Source organism: Gracilinanus agilis, chromosome 1, assembly GCF_016433145.1.
Source record: "Gracilinanus agilis isolate LMUSP501 chromosome 1, AgileGrace, whole genome shotgun sequence".
Taxonomy (NCBI): domain Eukaryota; kingdom Metazoa; phylum Chordata; class Mammalia; order Didelphimorphia; family Didelphidae; genus Gracilinanus; species Gracilinanus agilis.
In genome coordinates, this window is record NC_058130.1 from 352545662 (window position 1) to 352564339 (window position 18678).

The 18678-nt window shown below is 34.7% G+C and overlaps 1 protein-coding gene across 1 annotated transcript in view; it reads right to left on the reverse strand.

The window, feature by feature from the left end:
• Positions 1–18678, reverse strand: part of RNF180 (ring finger protein 180) — a 173735-nt gene that overhangs the window by 130295 nt on the left and 24762 nt on the right. The window contains exons 4-5 of the mRNA XM_044663621.1: positions 14763–14838; positions 4927–5892 (exon numbers count right to left, since the gene is read on the reverse strand). Coding sequence (XP_044519556.1) covers positions 4927–5892; positions 14763–14838 — 1042 coding nt within the window. The remainder of the gene's footprint in view (positions 1–4926; positions 5893–14762; positions 14839–18678) is intronic.

Genomic DNA, 18678 nt, shown 5'->3' on the forward strand with positions numbered 1-18678 from the left:
CAATATATAGCTTCTCCCTTGTTAATTTTGGCTTGGGCACTATTTGTGGGGTCAAGTACTTAGCTGAGCTGTACATTCATAAGCCCTGGTGGTTATCAGCACACCTTGGTGGACACCCAGGCACCCCTATCCTCACTCAGCTTAGATCCATTTACCATCTAGGGATCTTGGGCCAGCTTGTCAGGCCCAACTAACAGAAGCACCATACCACCCTCTATAACATAGGGAAGATAAGAAGTCTTCATGGGGCAGGAAAGATCCAACACCCCTCCCCCATAGAATGTACTGAGAGTAACTGTAATCACCTATATCTTCAGCTTCTGCTGCCAGCTGAGGAAGATCTGACCTTATAGCTCATTAATATTATCAATCTAACCTCGTCAATCAGCAAAGCAGAGAAGAAGCCCCTTCAGGACAGAATAGCCCAAAACCACAGATCCAGCAAATAATTAGAGGAGTAAGATTACAGCCAATTACAGGGGAAAGAAGGAAAAAATATAAGTAAACGACAGAAAAAGAAAAAAAGAAATTACAATTGACAGCTTCTATTCAGGTAATGAACAAAAAGCAAATTGAACACAGGAGGACCAAGGAACGCCAAGTAAAAACACAGAAACTCAAGCGAATTGGACACAGGCTTTGGAAGAACTCAAAATACAATTCAAAAAACAATTAAGAGAGGCTGAAGACAAAATGAACTAAAAAAAGAAAATAGTGTCTTGATAGCCAAAATTAACCAGCTTGAAAATGACGCAAAGAAGGTTAAAGATGACCTGCAAGGAAAATCAGACCAGAAGGAGAAGGATGACCCAAAAGGCAAGGATGAAATTCAGTCTTTAAAAATTAGAATTCAACAACTGGTAACAAATGACTTCACAAGGCAGCAAGAATCTATAAAACAAAATCAAAAGAATGAAAATTTTAAGGAAAATATGAAACATCTCATTGACAAAATGACAGATCTTGAAAACAGATCGAGGAGAGACAATTTAAGAATTATTAGACTACCAGAAGATCATGGCAAAAGAAAAATCCTGGACATTATCCTACAGGAAATTATCCAAGAAGAACTGTAACCAAAATAAATCAAATTCGAAAATGAGGACACCAAAAGAATCTAGAAACCACCTTAGCCAGCATACACTTGATCTTGACAAATAGTGTCAAAAGCAACATTGATTTACAATATAAACTCATTGATAAAAATCTTTCGGTGGTAGTTGGATAATTATAAGCAATCATATTTTTAAAAAACGAAAGCTAGTTTTGGAGAAAAAAAGACTACCAAAAGCTTGAAAAGAAACTTGGCCTATTCGAATTATCTCAATATTATGATGAAATTGGAAAGATGGAAAATGGAAATGACCTATCAAGATGTCTATGATCGACTCTTTTTTTTAACTCTTACCTTCCATCTATATATTGATTCCAAGGCAGAAGAGCAGTAAAAGCTTGGCAATGGGGATTAAGTGATTTGTCCAGAGTCATACAGCTAGGAAGTACCTGAGGTCACATTTGAAGCCAGGACCTACTCATCTCTAGGCCCGGATCTCAATACACTGAACCACCTAGCTACCTCCACCCCTTCTCTTCCATGACCAATTCCTAATCTATATCAATAATAGGGAATCATCACAATTGGATTCTAACACTACAGTTCCTCATGTACTGCATGAAGAAATTCATATGGCACTAAAAACAAAGGATGAGAACAACTAAATCATACCATGACTTTTATACAGAAAGGAAGCAACAGTGTTTTGGAAATTTGCTATTAAGAATCTTTATTAAGTATTCATAGCTTCGAGTAAGTTCTTAAAATGTTGGCTTTCCAAAGGTAATTGTACTTTTTCTCCAGCATTCCTTTCTCAATCTCGGTCAGTCAGCCTCAAGATTCTTTCACTTTCTCTGTTCCAAAACTGTATTGTCCATGATTTATGTCTCAGACTTCTGAATGACATAATCTCTAAGTTGCCACAATCTTTTAAATCATTCACATGTCCCAGACCTGAATGTGGGAGATCTGCTTTATGTAGACTATGTAATCTTCTGGGATTATTTAGGCTATATATACATGGGACTAGTGGAATGACCATTTTGATTGATGAGGTCTATCTAAACAATCTATTAATTCAATACACAAGAAAAAAACCTTAAATAAAAAATCTGCTTTTTAAAAACAAACTGACTCATGAACTAGACGTTGTGTGAAATAAATTATAATTTAATGAAATGTAAACTGATTTTTATATCAAAAAGAAATTCATTATGATTTATATCTAAATTAAGTAGCAGATCCCACATTCTAACCTTGAATATTATTACAATGAGTTATGGAATGTTAAGAGCTGGAGAGGATCTTTAGAGATCATATATTCCAATCTAAACAGAAGTATACTTTAGAAGTACAATTCAAAAATATTAAACATTTTATTTCAAAGATTTTGTGCAAAGACAAAGCATATTTATTTCCATTAAGGCAACCTACTCTGGATCAATATTTGTCATTGTTTCTTTCTGTACGTTTACTTAAACTACAATGTGATCAAACTCTATTTTATTCAGAGGAAGGCTAGTATTCCAATAAAGTGTTTGGTTTTTAAAGGCTAGACAAATAGAGATCTGTAAATATATTTGTACTGTTAAATGATTTTTACTTCAAATTCAACAAAATGTATTTTGATAACACAGTAAAACATCACTTGCTGATAATCCAAATAAAAATGATGCAAAGCCTGCTAGCTCTTACTATATTCATAAATTATCAGTTTTTAGAATATGTAATCAAAAATGAAAACAAGCTACTTGATAGGAAGTACTAAATGAGGTAGAGGAGAAGACTGGATTTGAAGTTAAAGAATATAGCTTCAAATTGGATTTCTGTGATTTACTATCTATGTGACTATAGATAAGGCATATAACTGTTCTCAGTCTGTTTCCTCATATGTAAAATTAAAGGGCTAGATTAGCTTTGAACATTCCTTTCAGCTCTAAATGTTTTATTCCTATGATCCCAAAGTGATTATTTCATTGAGCCCTCCTATAGCATTCTATAGATTAGAAGCAGTATAAAAAATATAAGAAGTTAGGTTGCACAGTGGATAGAGCCATGCCTAGAGACAGGAAGAACTGATTTCAAATGTAGCCTCCTACCCTTACTAGTTATATGGCACTGAGCAAGTTACTTATCCTCTATGTGCCTCAGTTTACTTCATCCATAAAGTGGGGATAATAATATACCTAATTCTTAAGGTTGTGGTGAACAGTTAATAATGTTTTAAAAATGCTTAGCAAAATGACGGGCACTTGGTCAGCATCAGGTGAACTTAATAATTATTACTTACATTAAGATCATTATCCATCAAACATTTTCCATAGAACAAAACTAAAGCAGCATTGTAGATCAGTAAGAACAGTGGGCTTGGAGTTAGGAGGTTTGAGAACTAGCTTATCAGCAATATGATATTTTGTAAAGTATTTCAATTATCTGAGTCTCATGTTTCTTATTTATAAAAAGATGGATTATTTTTAAGGTTTCTTCTGTTTAAATTTAATTTCAAAATTAACATACGTATGCCATTCTACTGCATATATAGAAGATGTACTAAGCATGAATGAAATAATCTTAAATTACCAATATTCAATAAGGGTTGATTAATAAGGATTGTGATTTATTGCCACAGAAAAATAGTATATCCATGTAGAAAGGGACCTTGTGGACAGTTTAGTGCAAAAATTAGAAAGTTATAGCCTTTGGGCCAATCCGAGCCTGATATACTTTTATACAACCAGTGAGCTAAGAATGATTGGTTCTCTTGTCCATCTATCTTGGTACTGCTCATGAACTAAGAATGTTTTTACATACTCTGATACAACAAAACTGGTCTAGCACAAACCCTACTCAAAGCACAAATCCCTAATATGATAAAATTCCTATTAGATGCCTGTGAAGGGAGGCTACCCAGTCTCTACTTATACTGAGGGCCTTCTAAGGAAAGCTGATTTCTCTGGGTGATCTGATTGTAAAGAAAATTTGCAAAGAGTATCCATAAAAATCTATGAAATAAAAATACTTTCATTGTCATCTCTTTCCACACAAACCAATGTAGTATCCATAAAAAGAAATATTTATTGCAGAATGTCCCATAACTCCTTACATTAAAACCACATACTTAGATAAAAGTGTTATTATTCTGTTTTTAAAAAGTATTAACAACAGTACAAATGTCTAGAAAAGGAAAGTCAAATTAATTTTAAATTTAACATATTATTTATCACTCTTCTGCATTCATACAAGTAGTATTTAACACAAATGAAATAGTTTTAATTTTTCAGAGATTACCAGTGTCTTGATCATAAACATCACATTTTCCACCTTCAATCTACTTCAATGGTACGAAAAATATTACAAAATAATATAAAGCAGGATTTCATAACCTTTCATGTGTAATAGACTGTCCTGGCAGTTTTGTGAAGTCTATGGACCCCTCCTCCCCCCCCCATTCTCAGAATGTTTTTAAAAGCATAGAATGAAATACATTAGGATTATGGGGCAAACTAATCAGTTGAAACAGTTATCAAATTATTTTTTAAAAGTTCATGAACTCAAAATTAAGAACTCCTGATTCTGAGGAAATCAGGGAGATATGAGAAAGACTTAAGATTGTGAATATTAATATTCCTGCCTAAATATTACTAGTACTTCTATGAGGTAAAATTATGAGGATGTTTTCAAAAAACTTGTCTAACAATACTTATTTATGGAAATAAAGAGAGCACTTTATCAAGTGTTATTAAATTATAATAATGGATATTCATTTAATAAAGTATTAAAACATTTAAAAAATCTAAACATTTCAAGATATACCTTCTTCCACCCCAATAAAAACCACAGCCCTCAGTACAGTGTAGTATGAAGTTTCCTACCTGTTTCTGGAGCCATCTTTGATGTCTTCGTTGCTTCCTTCTCAGGTTCTTTAATTTATTTCTCTCTCTCTTGCTTAGCCTTTGGTTAATGGCATCCAAGGAGAAACCAGCAGATTGTAAGAAACCAATAGATGAGATGCCTTCCTCCTGGTCACCAGGCTCATCCACACCACTGACAGCTACAGGAAAGTCCATCCGGAAAGGCAGTTCATCAATAGTATTATGGTGAGAATGTACGATGGAAGCCTCTAAACCACACTGAAATTCTTCTTCTCTTTGTCTTAAAGTATTACAGGAAGGCACTGAAAATCGTTGCAGTAGCCCATTACCATCAAAACTGGATGATTCCGGAGGAGAACATCTATTTTTACTAGAACCTACATATAAGCCATGAGGGTCAAAAGGCTGTGTTTCATTTAGCCTGTTACAGGCAGGAATCTTACCATGTGTTTCATATAAAGTAGGCAATAAGGCCAGTTTCTCTCTGATGTTCAGATCCAAACTATGTGATTTTCTATGAAAAGCTCTTATACTGCATCTGTCATTCACAGACTGGGGAACAAAAAGACAGTATTTTGGATTAGATGCTTTGAAGTGCGGTTTTTTACTCTTCGTCTCAAAATTGGTTGATCGCACTTCCAGGCAAAGAGCTTCAGTTAATCTTCCAGGAACATTATTATTTTGGGCCATGTTTAAAAGCCCTTGATTTCTGTTCTCCCAGGCAACACCTGTATTTTTGACTCTATTTTCCTTGTCAGGGCCTGACTGAATTCTACTAAGCAACAAGTATTTTGCTGATGGTCTTGTTAGTCTGATTACATGAACAAGCTGGTAATCTGTCCTGCTCTTGCAAAGACGAACAGCTACAAATTGGCCACAGGAACATTTTGGGCTGCTGATGAAGTTAAAGCCCCCCAAACGAGCCCCACAAAAAGGGCAATTCAGTTTTCCAATTGTCCACTGTGCCTACAGGTAACAAAGAAAAATAAAACAATGCCTTAATTGTATGTATATGTGTGAACACACACACACACCTATGTGTGAGAAAGAGACAGAGAGAATGTGAGAAACAGCTATGTGGGACTTTACTATGGTAAAAGTAATCTTTCTGTTTGTAAAAAGCAGTCTGAGTAGCAAATGAAAACATAACATTCAGTGAATTAAAAGCATTCCCAAAATTCTAGAAAGAACTTTGTAAACTGTTTTCTGAATATTATTCTTAAATACTATAAAAAAGTATACTTAAACATCTCCCTACCCAAGCTGAATATGGATGTGGTATGAATCTATATGCTGGGAAATAAATAAGTTTATGAAACTGAATTTAAGAGTAATGTCTCAAGGAAAAGATTCTATTTTGGCACATTTCTTCCTTATTAAACTTTATGGAAGGTAAAACCAAATAGAAATAGAATAAAGCTTTGCCTAACTTTTTACATATAACCAAAATATATTGATTGTATCCATCAGTATTGTATCCATTACATCTAAGATTCAAATTTTAAAACTAGTAGTAAAATGAATTGGTTTAAATATTCATTGTTAGTGTAGGAGGTAACAGAACATTTGCAGTGTTACAACACATGATATAAGGTGCAGAATATTTATAAATACTGAATTGCTTTTCTAGGAGATAAATACAGTAAGAAAATATGTGCAAACTTTGTAAAATAACAAATATAAGATCAGAAATACATATATAAATAAGATTTCAACAATCTGAATCAAAAAATTTTAAAGAAAAAAATTAGGTTTTTCAAGTTTTTAGCTTAAAAAAAATTATCCTATTCACTGGAAGCAGATGGTCAGAACCTCTTTTCTCCTACTCCCATATTCTCAGTCTCTAATATATTTTGCCAGGGGTTTTTCTCCTATAGAAAGGATTTTAATTTAGGTGTGGTCTTTAATACTTACTAGAGAATTGCAAAAGAATGTTCCTGTGCTTTAAAAAAAATCTTTGGTACTCTGTGTAGTATAAAAAAATTCTGAAAAATTTGCGAAGAGGAAGACAAACAGGACCTTTCAGGAAATACTATTTCTGAACTTCTTAAGGAAGTTCTTATCAGGTGTTCCCTACATAGATGAAATAACAAATCTGGTAAATCACCCACATATACACACTCTTGCAAGGATACACAAATAATCCTTTTTTATCTTAATAGCAGAAAGAAATTGATCCTAAGTGGCAAACCCCACCCCTTCAGTCACCTGGTTTAGAGATAAACTTATGAACAGTCTTAAAGTAGCTGCCTTGGAATATGACTGAAGGGGCACAGAAAGTCATTTTCAGGTAATATATCTTAGGAAGATTCTTTTATCAGATGATTTCTCAACTATAATGCTTAGATAAGAGCCTGGGCAGAGGCTGATTGCAGGGACAGAACAGATTTCAGGGAAGAGAAAGGACCTCAAAGAGGAAAACCAAACCAGGTAGAGAAAAGACCTCAAAGAGGAAAACCAAACCAGGAGGGCAAACAAACCACTGCTAGGTAAAAGTTAATAACCTGTATCTCCATATACCTAGTCAGTCTTTTATGTACCCTTTTATTCCCTTTTCCCCTTGACAACGTCCTTCTGCTCTTTCCTCTCTCTCCTACCAATCAAAACTTTTTCAGGAAATTATCTAAGTTAATTTCACCTTAGTGTCAAAAAAATCATTATGTTCCCTCTTCTAGGAATTTTTACATTTGCCCTTTATACTTTACTTCTTATTTGTGATGTTGAGCTTCTAAAAGACAATTTCCTATCTAACATTGTAGGAATTACACCACACCAATAATCAGGTGTTTAAAAATATACTAAATAATGAAGTAAAGGAATCAATGAGGTTTATAACTCATTTCTAGAATTTCATGCATCAGCAAACAGAATGGGGGGAGGGGCTATAACTGGCTATTTTCTTCACATTCTCAAAAACCTATTCATATAAACAACTTTTGGGGAATGTATAAGCATTTATTAAGCAGTCACTATGTGAAAGCACCTAAGTTCTTTGGAAATAAATAGAAAAATGAAAAAGCCTACCCCCTAATGGGGGAAGACAACACATAAAACTTTAGCAACAGGGCACATGGAAAGATGCAGAAGTCCAAAGGGACATCAGCTAGGTGTATGGCAAGGTCTAGGAATCCTTAAGTTAAATAACTAGGTCAAATGACTGTGATGGGGGACTGCAAGGCATAGGCAGGACAGATGGTAATGGCTGGTAGTCCATCTAATCTGAGTCACATGAGCACTCAAGCAGCTGAAGTATGAGACTGGCCCTGAATGATGTCATTGCTCAGATAATTGGGATAGCCATGTCCCCTTGTGCAAACCAGGTCTCATTAGCTGGAGAATCTCTCATTACTTGGCTGAATTTCAGCTGCCTAGTTTGATAATGCTGACATAGCCTATTGATTCAAGTCATCAAATATTTATTATGCAGTTTCTATGCAAAGACTGTATTAAGTGCTGGGTACTACATTTGAGGAGGGACACTGCTAAGCTGGGGAGCATCCAGGGTAGTGTGACCAGGATCATGGCAGCCAAAACTGAAAACAATACTCTGAGTACAGTATGACCAGGTTAGAATACAATCGTACTAGATACAATGTTTCTCAACATAGCTTGGGAAGGAAAAGAACTCTTTAGATGCTATACCATAATGTTGATGAATACTGAGCTTATAGTCCATAAAAATGACCAGATATAATAAAATAAAATAAAATAAAATAAAATAAAATGACCAATCCTTTTCCAGGCAAACTTTCATCTATGCCTTTTATACTTTAGACTTGTTTATTTCTTTAATCCAAATCATTTTTTACACATTAAATTTCATCTGCTGTTTAGCTTTTTTAACAAAGCCTTGTTCCCAAGGCTTTAGACCATCCTGGTCACACTACTCTAGTAAAGAGAAGACTTCAGTGTTTGGAGACTTAAGGAAAATAATGGCCATCTTCAAGTATTCAGTAGATTATCAAGTGTAAGAGAAATTAAAGTTCTTCTTGTTAGTTCCAGGGGGAAGAATTGCAGCAATGAGTGAAAGCTGAAGAGAAGTAGATTTAGGAGGAGATAATCTAAAAGTTGAATTTTTTTTGGTTGTGGGAAGGAGTTTCCCCTTACTAGAAGGCTTTTCAAGCAAAGACTGGATGACCATGTGTTAGGTACGTTTTAAGAAGGGGCTATGCTATGTATGAGTAGGATTAGGTCTCTGATGTCATTTCCAACTCTGAGCTTCTTTGCGAGTCATATCTCCTCACTGGGAGTGGAGCAAGGGAGAGCCTCATCACTAACAACTACAAACATTTATCAAACATCAATTATGAGTCAGGCACTGTGCTAAGTGCTGAAGATACAAAGAAAGTCAAAAACACAGTTCCTATCAACTCACATAATGAAGGAGAAAACATGCAAATAACTATGAATATACAAGATATAAGCAGGTTACTAGCATAAGAGGGGAAAAATGGGAAAGGTCTCTTAGAAAAGGTAGAATTTGAACTGAGCCTTGAAGGAAACTATGGAAGACAGGAGATAGAAGTGAGGTGGGAGAGAATTACATGCATATGGGACAGGCCAAAAAAATGCCCAAAGTTGGGAGATAGAGTGTCATATTCAAGAAGCAATAAGGAGTATTGCTGGATCATAGAGAATGAGGAAGGGAGTGAAGTGTAAGAAGACTGGGAAAGATAGAAAGAGTTCAGGTTAGAAAGTGTTTTAAAATCCAGAGTATATTTGATACTAAAGGTAACAGTGAGTCACTAGAGTTTAGTGAATTGACAGAGGGATGGTAGTGGTGGGTGACATGGTCAGATCTATATGAAGACCACTTTGGCATTTCATTTGAAGAAGGAACTGTAGTAGAGACCTGGGGCAAAGACACAAAACACAAGGCTACTCTAATAGCCTAGATATGAAGTGATGTGAGCTTGTACCAGGGGAGCAGCTAAGTGAGTAGTGAGAAGGGGAAATGTTGTAATGTTGAGAGATGTAATGACAGGAATGAAAAGATTTGGTGACAAACTGGATATATGGAGTGTGAGGAGTTGAAGATGACATTTAGGTTTGCAAAAGGGAAGTTCCGAAGAAGGGGTTTGCTTTTGTTTGGCGGGGAGAGGGAAAATAATGAATTTTATTTTGGACTAGTTGTATTTGAGATGTTTAGGGGACATCCACTTCATGATGGCCAAAGATAATGTGAGACTAAAGGTCAGGAGAAAAGTTAGTGCTAGATAAATAAATACAAGAATATCTGCATAGAGATGACAATTTAATCCAAGGGAGTCAACAAGATCACCAAGGGAGAGAGTATGAAGGAAAAGAAAAGAAGGCCCAGGACAAATCTTTGAAGGATACCTGTGAGTAACTCCTTTCATATTCAATAAATATGCACCAAAAGTCACTGAGAGTTTTCTATACAAAATAAGCTGCTTAATATTTGTTGACTTGATTTCATAAGGCATCAGTTATCAAATTGAGAGGAATGTTTAATGTGGAAAAAGAGCCTCCTTTCAAGTCCTCTAGCTATCTGTTCTTTGCCTTATGCTATTTAACATTTTTATCAGTGATTTGGATAAGCATAAAGCATTTTTGTCAAATTTCCAAGTGTCATCAAGCTAAGAGGAAGGGCCAAAATATGAGATGGGACAGAATCAAAATCCAAACTATACTGACAGGCTTTAAAATTTGGTATCAAACATTAGTCATTATACTATCCTTTTCCTGCCATTCAAAATTCCAAATCCAGATATCTCTATTAACCTCTGATCTACACCTTGTCAAAAAGAATCAACATGAGAAAGGTCAAATGATTTTACATAAAGAAATTTACATAAAGTATAGTTATTGATGTTCCTGAGAGTACTATTCTAGTAAACCTGTGAAAAATAAATTAAACTGGTCATAACTTGATTTTTCATGAAACAATTCTTAATCCTTTTGATCACTGCTAATTTTTGGGATTTTCACAAATCTTTCTTTTAATTGCATTCTAGAATTTTATAATGAATCCAAGTCAAGCTTGCTGGCATATGGCCTGCAAGCTCAACTCTTCTCTTTTTTGAAAATTAGAACATTTGCATGACTCTGTCTAGTCTAGTGACATTCTTTCCATTTTTCAGGATCTTTCAAATATCACTGACAGTTGTTTGGCAATCATGGTTTCCAGATAATCCAGTGCCCTGGTGTCCACTAACTCCTACAAGGTTCATGAACAGATTTTAGGGAGTCCATAAACTTGGTTGGGAAAAAATGGCATCTTAATTTTCACTAAACTCTAAATGAAATCTAGCATTTCCTTCAATTTAAATTAAAAAATAATACTACATTATTCTGAGAAGAAATCCATAGGATTTACCAATCTGTCAAAAGAACCCATGAAACAAAAGCAGCTTAAAATCCTTGGCCTAAAAACTTGTACTCACTTAGTAATGATTCTACTTATTTGGGTTTCAACTATTAGCTATTTTTCCTCAGGCCTTTCCAGTTGAAAGGAGGTTCTCCTTGGGAGAGAAAACAGTCAATCACTTCTGCATTCTCATTGTCATTTATTATTCTCATATCATCCACATACAGCAGTAAGTATATCATTTCTTTGATTTTCTTTATCCTAAAATAGCCTTGAAAACAAAACAAAAAACCTTTGCTGTTATCTTTAGCATTGCTAGTCCTTATTTGCATTTTCACTTAAAACAGTGCTTTTAAAAATAACTTTATAGGACTAATTAATAATTTTGTATTCATATTCCATTACTTGCTTTTGTCTCTAACTTCTATATAGGCCTTTCTGAAATGCGCAATTCCTTCCTTTTCTTTTTTATCAGAATTATTTATTTGTCTTGAAAATTTCTTCCTAGAGAGCTTCCATGCCATGCCTTCTGCTAACTTTCACTGCTGAATTTTAGTCTTGGCACTTTACCTGCCTTCCTTCTACATACTCTGAAATCTGCTTTCCCAAAATCCAGGGTATAGGCTAGATTTCCTTTTTTTTTCTATAACTTCCTTTACAATGTTTCTCATCATTTCTATTCCTGCAAATGGTTTGTCCCCTTAGAACTGATCTAAGAACTTGTCCTTGTTGGTTCTTTACCCTTTTGAAGCTGAAACATAAGGTAGATTGAGAACAAATTATTAGTTGCACTATTATTATTATTTTTTTTTGGCAGAGAAAGATGTTGGCAGAGTCAAATCTCTCTTTACTACTACAGTGGGCCCCTGTGCCAGGTTTCTGATATGGTCCCCAAACTCATCTATTTTCACCTTCTTTTCAAGCATTCTGTAGCAAACTATGATTACAATATCAAGTCAATTTCTGTCAATCCTAGTCTTTATAGGAATACTTCACCGCCAGGCTTCCTGGGTTCCTTCAAACAGCTTCTTAATATAGTTTGTTACTACCTTTTGGAAATCCTGTTCTTTTTGCATCTATAACACAATAAGTGCAAAACACAGGTGAGTCAAGTACCAATGCAAAAATGTGAGGTAAGCCATTACTAACTGACCTTTGATTTAGCTTTAATACTAGGAAAACTTTGAGTTAACTTTAATATTAAGGATAAGAATTCAAAATATAGCAACAGGATATTGAGAGGAATGCATTTTTAGGTTTAGGGAATAGTGTGAACAAATGTACAAAGAAAGTAAGACATAGAGTGTTTATGAAAGTGAGTAGAATGAGGCAAGGCTAGAGTTAAGGTGGCACCAGATTATAGGGGATGAGAATCTTGAAAGACTAGCTACAAAATGTGGATTATCATTTAACTGTAATTAGGCTACCTAAATTTCTTAATTCTTTTGTTCATACAAATAGGCTATATCCAGATAGGCAAAAGCCTGGATTACTCTAAATTATACCACCTCATTTCTGCAAGCAACTTGAAATATAATGAAATTAAAGTATGTGTAGAGTCCTCAAGAATAAGAAAACATTAGTCGTTTAACAGAGTCCTACTCAAGAGCTATTTTCCTGGATCACCTTATAGATGGAAACCACTTTATAAGAAGTTCCTTTTGGTATTTCTGTAACATACTTGCATTTGTTGTGCATGCTCTAACCATATAATTGATTCTACTCTATAGTAAAGAGTTTAACAGTGGAATTCTAGCTTAATAAAGAATTCAGAATTTTTTAAACACTTAGGTAGTATTTTAAGAGTTTTGAAAATGAACAAAGTACAGAATTGTTGCTCAAGGAGAAAATGTTCCAGAAGCAGAATATGGAGACATAAATTCAGGATATAAGCTCCTGAATATGGAATTGTTTGTTGTTTTTGCTGGGGTTTTTGTGTATTTATATTCCAAGTGCCTTGTATCTAGTGGGGTCTCAATAAACAATAGTAGAAATAGAATTGAATTATCTTAATTAAAAAAGGAATATTTGCCAAGATATTCAAAGCAAGATTTCTAATTACTTAACAGGTGTTCATTAACCAATATAGTATCTTATTCTTACTTTATTAAAAATGAATTAAAAGGGACTAACCTGTTAACAAATTAGAATTACTAGAGGTAGACAGTTTGCAGGTCCTTTAATACTTTAAGGCTTTTAAGTCTTTAGGTTTCACAAAAAAAACCCAAGAATTACTCTTGACCCCTTTCTACATACTCTTAAGCAGTGTATATCAGGAGCCAATCTTAAGATCCATCCATAATGAAGTCAAGCTCAGGGAAGAAAGGAAGGCAAGAATATCACTGCCATCATCATTTGTTATTTGACCTTCTACTGACAGATGTGACTATTAACCTCTGAATGCCTGACAGAGTAATGTATAATTAGAATCTGCTCCCCAGGACTTTAACTCCCAGATTCCCATGTTCCTTCTCATGTTATGTCCGTATGTTTTGGAGATAAAGTTTGTGTAACCCCACCCCTTTCTCTTTTCCTACGAATGCAGCTAGGAAAGCTGCTTTACTTATGCTTTTACTTTTATCCTTTCATTTCTTTTACTTCAAGTGATTATTAATAAATTTCATAAAATATAGTACTTGGGAGTTATTGGATATTAATTTAAATCTTACAGTAACTTGAAACTCCATATACAATAGACATTCAAAAAATGTTTGTTGAATGAAAGAATAAAACAGCTTGAAAGAAAATTCTGGCTGTACTGTTGAAGAGAGGCTCAATCCCTATTTTATCTAGTAAAATAAAGGACTGAAAATACCTAGGCCTCCCTCAAAAAATGCAAGGATACCTTATGTGATTTACATAACTTCAATATGATGAAAACATTCATTAGCCCTGAAACTTATAAATTTCCCTTTAAATTGTAAAAGTTTTCCAGTTTTCTTAAAACAGTGAGGATGATTTATTTTCCATTTGTGATAAAATGTACATATGATGGCATAATGCAAATCAATGAAAATTATTTTATTTTCAGAATTTTAACTCACATACCACTTTTTCAGGAACTTAGGTTTTCATAATATAAAATATATTCAGGACCTTATTAAAGAATTCTGTACTAAAAGAAATACAAACAGTTAAGGGGCATATAAGGGGAGAGATGGGAAATGCATTCTAGTTGATAGACATTCCTTCTTAACTCTAAGTGATAGGCCCTAAAATACTTTGGGCTACCAATGGGATCAATTGCAATACTTCTACCATTATTTTAAGATCCCTTGAATACACAGCATTTTTACTTTGGTTGCTGCAATTACTGAATTCTGATATGAAGACATACTAATGCCACTACATGCGGCAAAGGGTAAAATATAACTCTTTAAACCTCTGAAACCAAATTCTCCCAAATGGAACAAATATTCCAAGTCAAAATGCTTAAACGTAAAGTGACAAAAATACATTGAAAATTATTTTTTAAAATTTCTTTCAGTCTAGAAAAAATACCTACCTTTTCTAATGCATAATTCATCCATTCTGGAAGGGCTTCTATGTTCATGTGCCACACATTACAAATATTCTGAGGTGTAGCAGTTAATTCATGACCATTCTGGTAAATAGAGAAGCATGGCATTAGTGGTTTCCAATTTAATATTTATTTGGTTCATAACTTATACTCTTGAGTTAAGCACAAAGCATATTCTATTTCAGCCTGAAAAGAAAGTACTCAACTATCTGCTTGCCCTTCCCCCAACCAAAACAAAACCAAAACAAAACAAAAAGAAAACTCAGCAAACAAAAGCATTTCAGGAAGCATCTATTTGCTTAAAGTGGGGATCTCACATGAGAGTGGGCTCATGAATCAAAATGCATGGTTTAGCAGTAAGCTATCTGGGGTTTTCTATTTGTAATTATACCTGTAAACAGGATTCTCTTCTCACCTCTTGCTTTTGACTAGTCTCAAAAATGGCTGAGCATTCAAATTTATTATTTAATTTTTAATCTCTTTCATATATTTTAGGAGGAAAAACACAAATTTTGTGAAAGTCTGAGTGGTCAATTTTAGCACAAGTTGAGTACTGTAATTGTAATCCTAGTAATTTATCTGAAATATTGGCAAGATATCATGAATTTTCTAAAATCTCGAATGTGAAGAATATGGTGTCACTTAGCATGGAGATAAAGAACTCTTGGTATAATATGCCTATAGGAAAAAATAATTTTTGAGGGCATAATCAGTTGAAATTTTTAAAAAACAAACTCACAACTTCCATCCCTACTGCTCAATCTAATAGTTAGGAATCTATGCTGCAGAGCTGGGGGGGTAGGGGGGGGTTGGCACAGTTAATACTCATTATTAGAGATAGTGCTTTGAGGAGAATTCTCAGATTTGAAGAACAACAGCCCAAGTGGAAAGTAACTCACAACAATATCTCAAATACTCACTTTGAGCAAAACACTCTTTTAGACTCTAAGACACCAAAACAAGAAACATGTGTCCTGACCTCAAAGAGCTTACAGTTCTAAGTGAAAGGCATAAAATTCCTCTTTAAGAGTCCTATTATTTTGTAAGAACTGTTACAGGCAGAATTCTCAATTTATCTAATCTAAATTTGACATTCTGCAAATGAAGAAAACATGTCAAAGTAAGTAAAGTGCCTCATCCAAAGTTATGTAGATAGCAGCAGAGCTGGGACTATAATTAGAAGCATTATACCCTTATTTTTGCTTTTACTGATTGTTTTCTATTCTCTAGATCACCAGTGTTGAGAGAGATTTATGATCCTCAAAGGGTGAAGGTGATTCATTAGACTAATTAATGCAGGGGAGACTCTGAGAGGTCTCTAAGGTGGGGCCTATTTCCCCCCTTTCCCAGTCCTATTCTTCTGGGCTCCAGTCTTCTCTCTGAGACTGACTTTAAAGTCCCTATTCTGACTCCACAGGGCTTATTAGGAAAGGGCTTGGGGAAAAGTTCCTCTATGATACTGTTGAACAAAAACTCTAAAAAGCTTTTAAAAATTGGAACTCTTCACTACTTTTCTCTCATTCACTCTATCATTAGTGAAGTCATTATAGATCCCATCCCCCCATCCCACTTCCATAAATTTTCTCTTGTAAGTTCTATACTATATGTATGGGATTACTGAATTAGAATTCAAAGGGCCTTTAGAGGACAAATTAACCCAATACCTTCTTAATGCTTTATTTGTTGTGAGTATTGGGAGGGAGAGAGGGAGAAGCACAGGTAATATATTTATTGTTATTGACATTATGCTGGGAAACAGAAATGAACAAACCAACAAGAAGAAATTCATTTCAAAGCAGGTAAATGAGAGCTGAATTTCCTAGTATAAATGGCTGACCTTGATCTAAGGGCCAGGGGGAGGGTGTGAGTCTATGAAAATAGGCCTATTGGGGCACAGTGAAAAACTACTACAAAAAGAGATTTCCACAGACATGAAGTGAGAAGAGTACACAAAATGGAGAAAGAAATAAAAAAAAAAGCCTGAGGTCTACTACATATCATATTTCCTAGGTCACCAAACAGACAGTATGAAACTAGTAGAAAATTCTTTAATTTAAATAAAGCATCTAACAAGCCGTCATACTCCTTTTACCTACCAAGATAAATGACATACTTTAAAAAACAAAACAAAACCTGCCATTTCTTCATCTGTCCTGCCAGTCCTAAATTTATGGTCCTATAATCTTATGTCATAAAACTAGATGAAATCCAAGAAGGAGGGCCCATGCAGACAATTCTACACTAATTTATAAAACCTTAATAAAATGAGTTTGTTTTCAAAGTCAATATATTCTTGGATAGTTATTGAAGGCTTTGTGAAGAAACTTCAGCTCCAGGAGGTAGACTGGCATCTACTTCCCTTTCTGGTACAGTTGTTGGCTTTTCAGAAAAAAAAGAAAGCAACTTTAATTTCTATTATCTTAAGTCACAATCAATTCATTGACAATGATCCTGGCATCATTTTTGTCATATTACTTTTTAACAACATGGGTTTTTTTTAATTGAAGGCAACTCCTCAACTAGCAACAGAAGTAAAAGGTCCTTGGGAAACTCTACACCACCCAACATAGTTTGGGGGGGGGGCGAAGAGGGGTTGGGATAGGTGGATAGACAGATGGATAGAGATCAACAGAAAGACAGACAGAAAGGAGAAAACTTAAGGGCAGGGGGAGAGAGGGTGTAAGGGAGGGGGAAGAAGGCTATCAGTGAGGAAGTGAAGTCCAGAAAATTAAATAATTTGGGTTAAGCGAACATGGCTAGGCTCTCATGAAATGGTGATTCTAGATAGGGTCTCTGCAATAAGGACGGCAGGAGCCGAGAGAGACATCTTGAATAAGGCAAAGCTGCTGGAAAGGTGAGAAGTCTGGAAAATTTAGCTGGAATCAAGGAAAAGTCACCACCAGAGACAGTTGGGTAGAGACAACAATGGTTGTCCTCAGTATAGTGCAAAGTGATGAAGGCAGAAAAGGAAATGAAGAGGAGTGGGTTGTCTATATTTCTTTAATTTCATAGATGAATAAATTGAACCTAGAGAGGAGTGCCTGACTAACCCAAGGTAGTAACAGAGTTGGGATTTGAACCTGGTTCTCTGACTCCAAAGACAATGTTCTTTCTATAGCTCTTTCCTTTACTTTTCCTCCCTTGAGATTGGTCTAATTCATAAGCCCATACCAGAGAAGTGAAGATTCCCCCTTTAATACTGGTATTTTGTTTTTAGAGCCTAAAACTGCTATGGGCCAATGCTGGGGTCAGCATACCAGAAATGACATCCCCTTGACACATATGTTTTTCCTGTAAAATGTACTACTGTGTGTGGGTTCTATTTTTTCCTCCTACTGTCACTGATAACTTAGCACTTGGTAGAGAAATGGTATTTTTCTTGTTTATTTGAAGAAGAGAGTTTGAGGAACGATGTGTTATAAGGTACTCTTCTTCCATCTATCCAGCATTTACCAGTATGCAAAATTATCATATTATAATTACATTACACTTGCTTTGAACATTTTCACATTCAGAATTTAAGCCTTTGAGAGAAAACTTATTTAAAGGATGTTTTATAATAATTTAAATTTGAAAACTTGAAAAATTAAGAATATAAATTTCAAAGGTCTAAAAATAAGTCTTTGCTAAGGAAAATTCTGAATTGTCCAATGAAACATTGCCATTTTACCTTATGAACTATTTCACATTCAGTTTAAATCACATCTTTTCTAAGCTTCTCCCCTCAAACTAATAATACTATGAGGAGAAAAACCTATCTGTTCTGGTTACACATACAGAGAGAGAAATTTAAAAAGCACAAAAAGCACCTGCTTGAAAATTAGGACACTACTGTTGGTGAAATTGAGAATTGGTCCAACCATTCTGGAGGGAAATTTGGAATTATGTGCAAAGGGCTTTA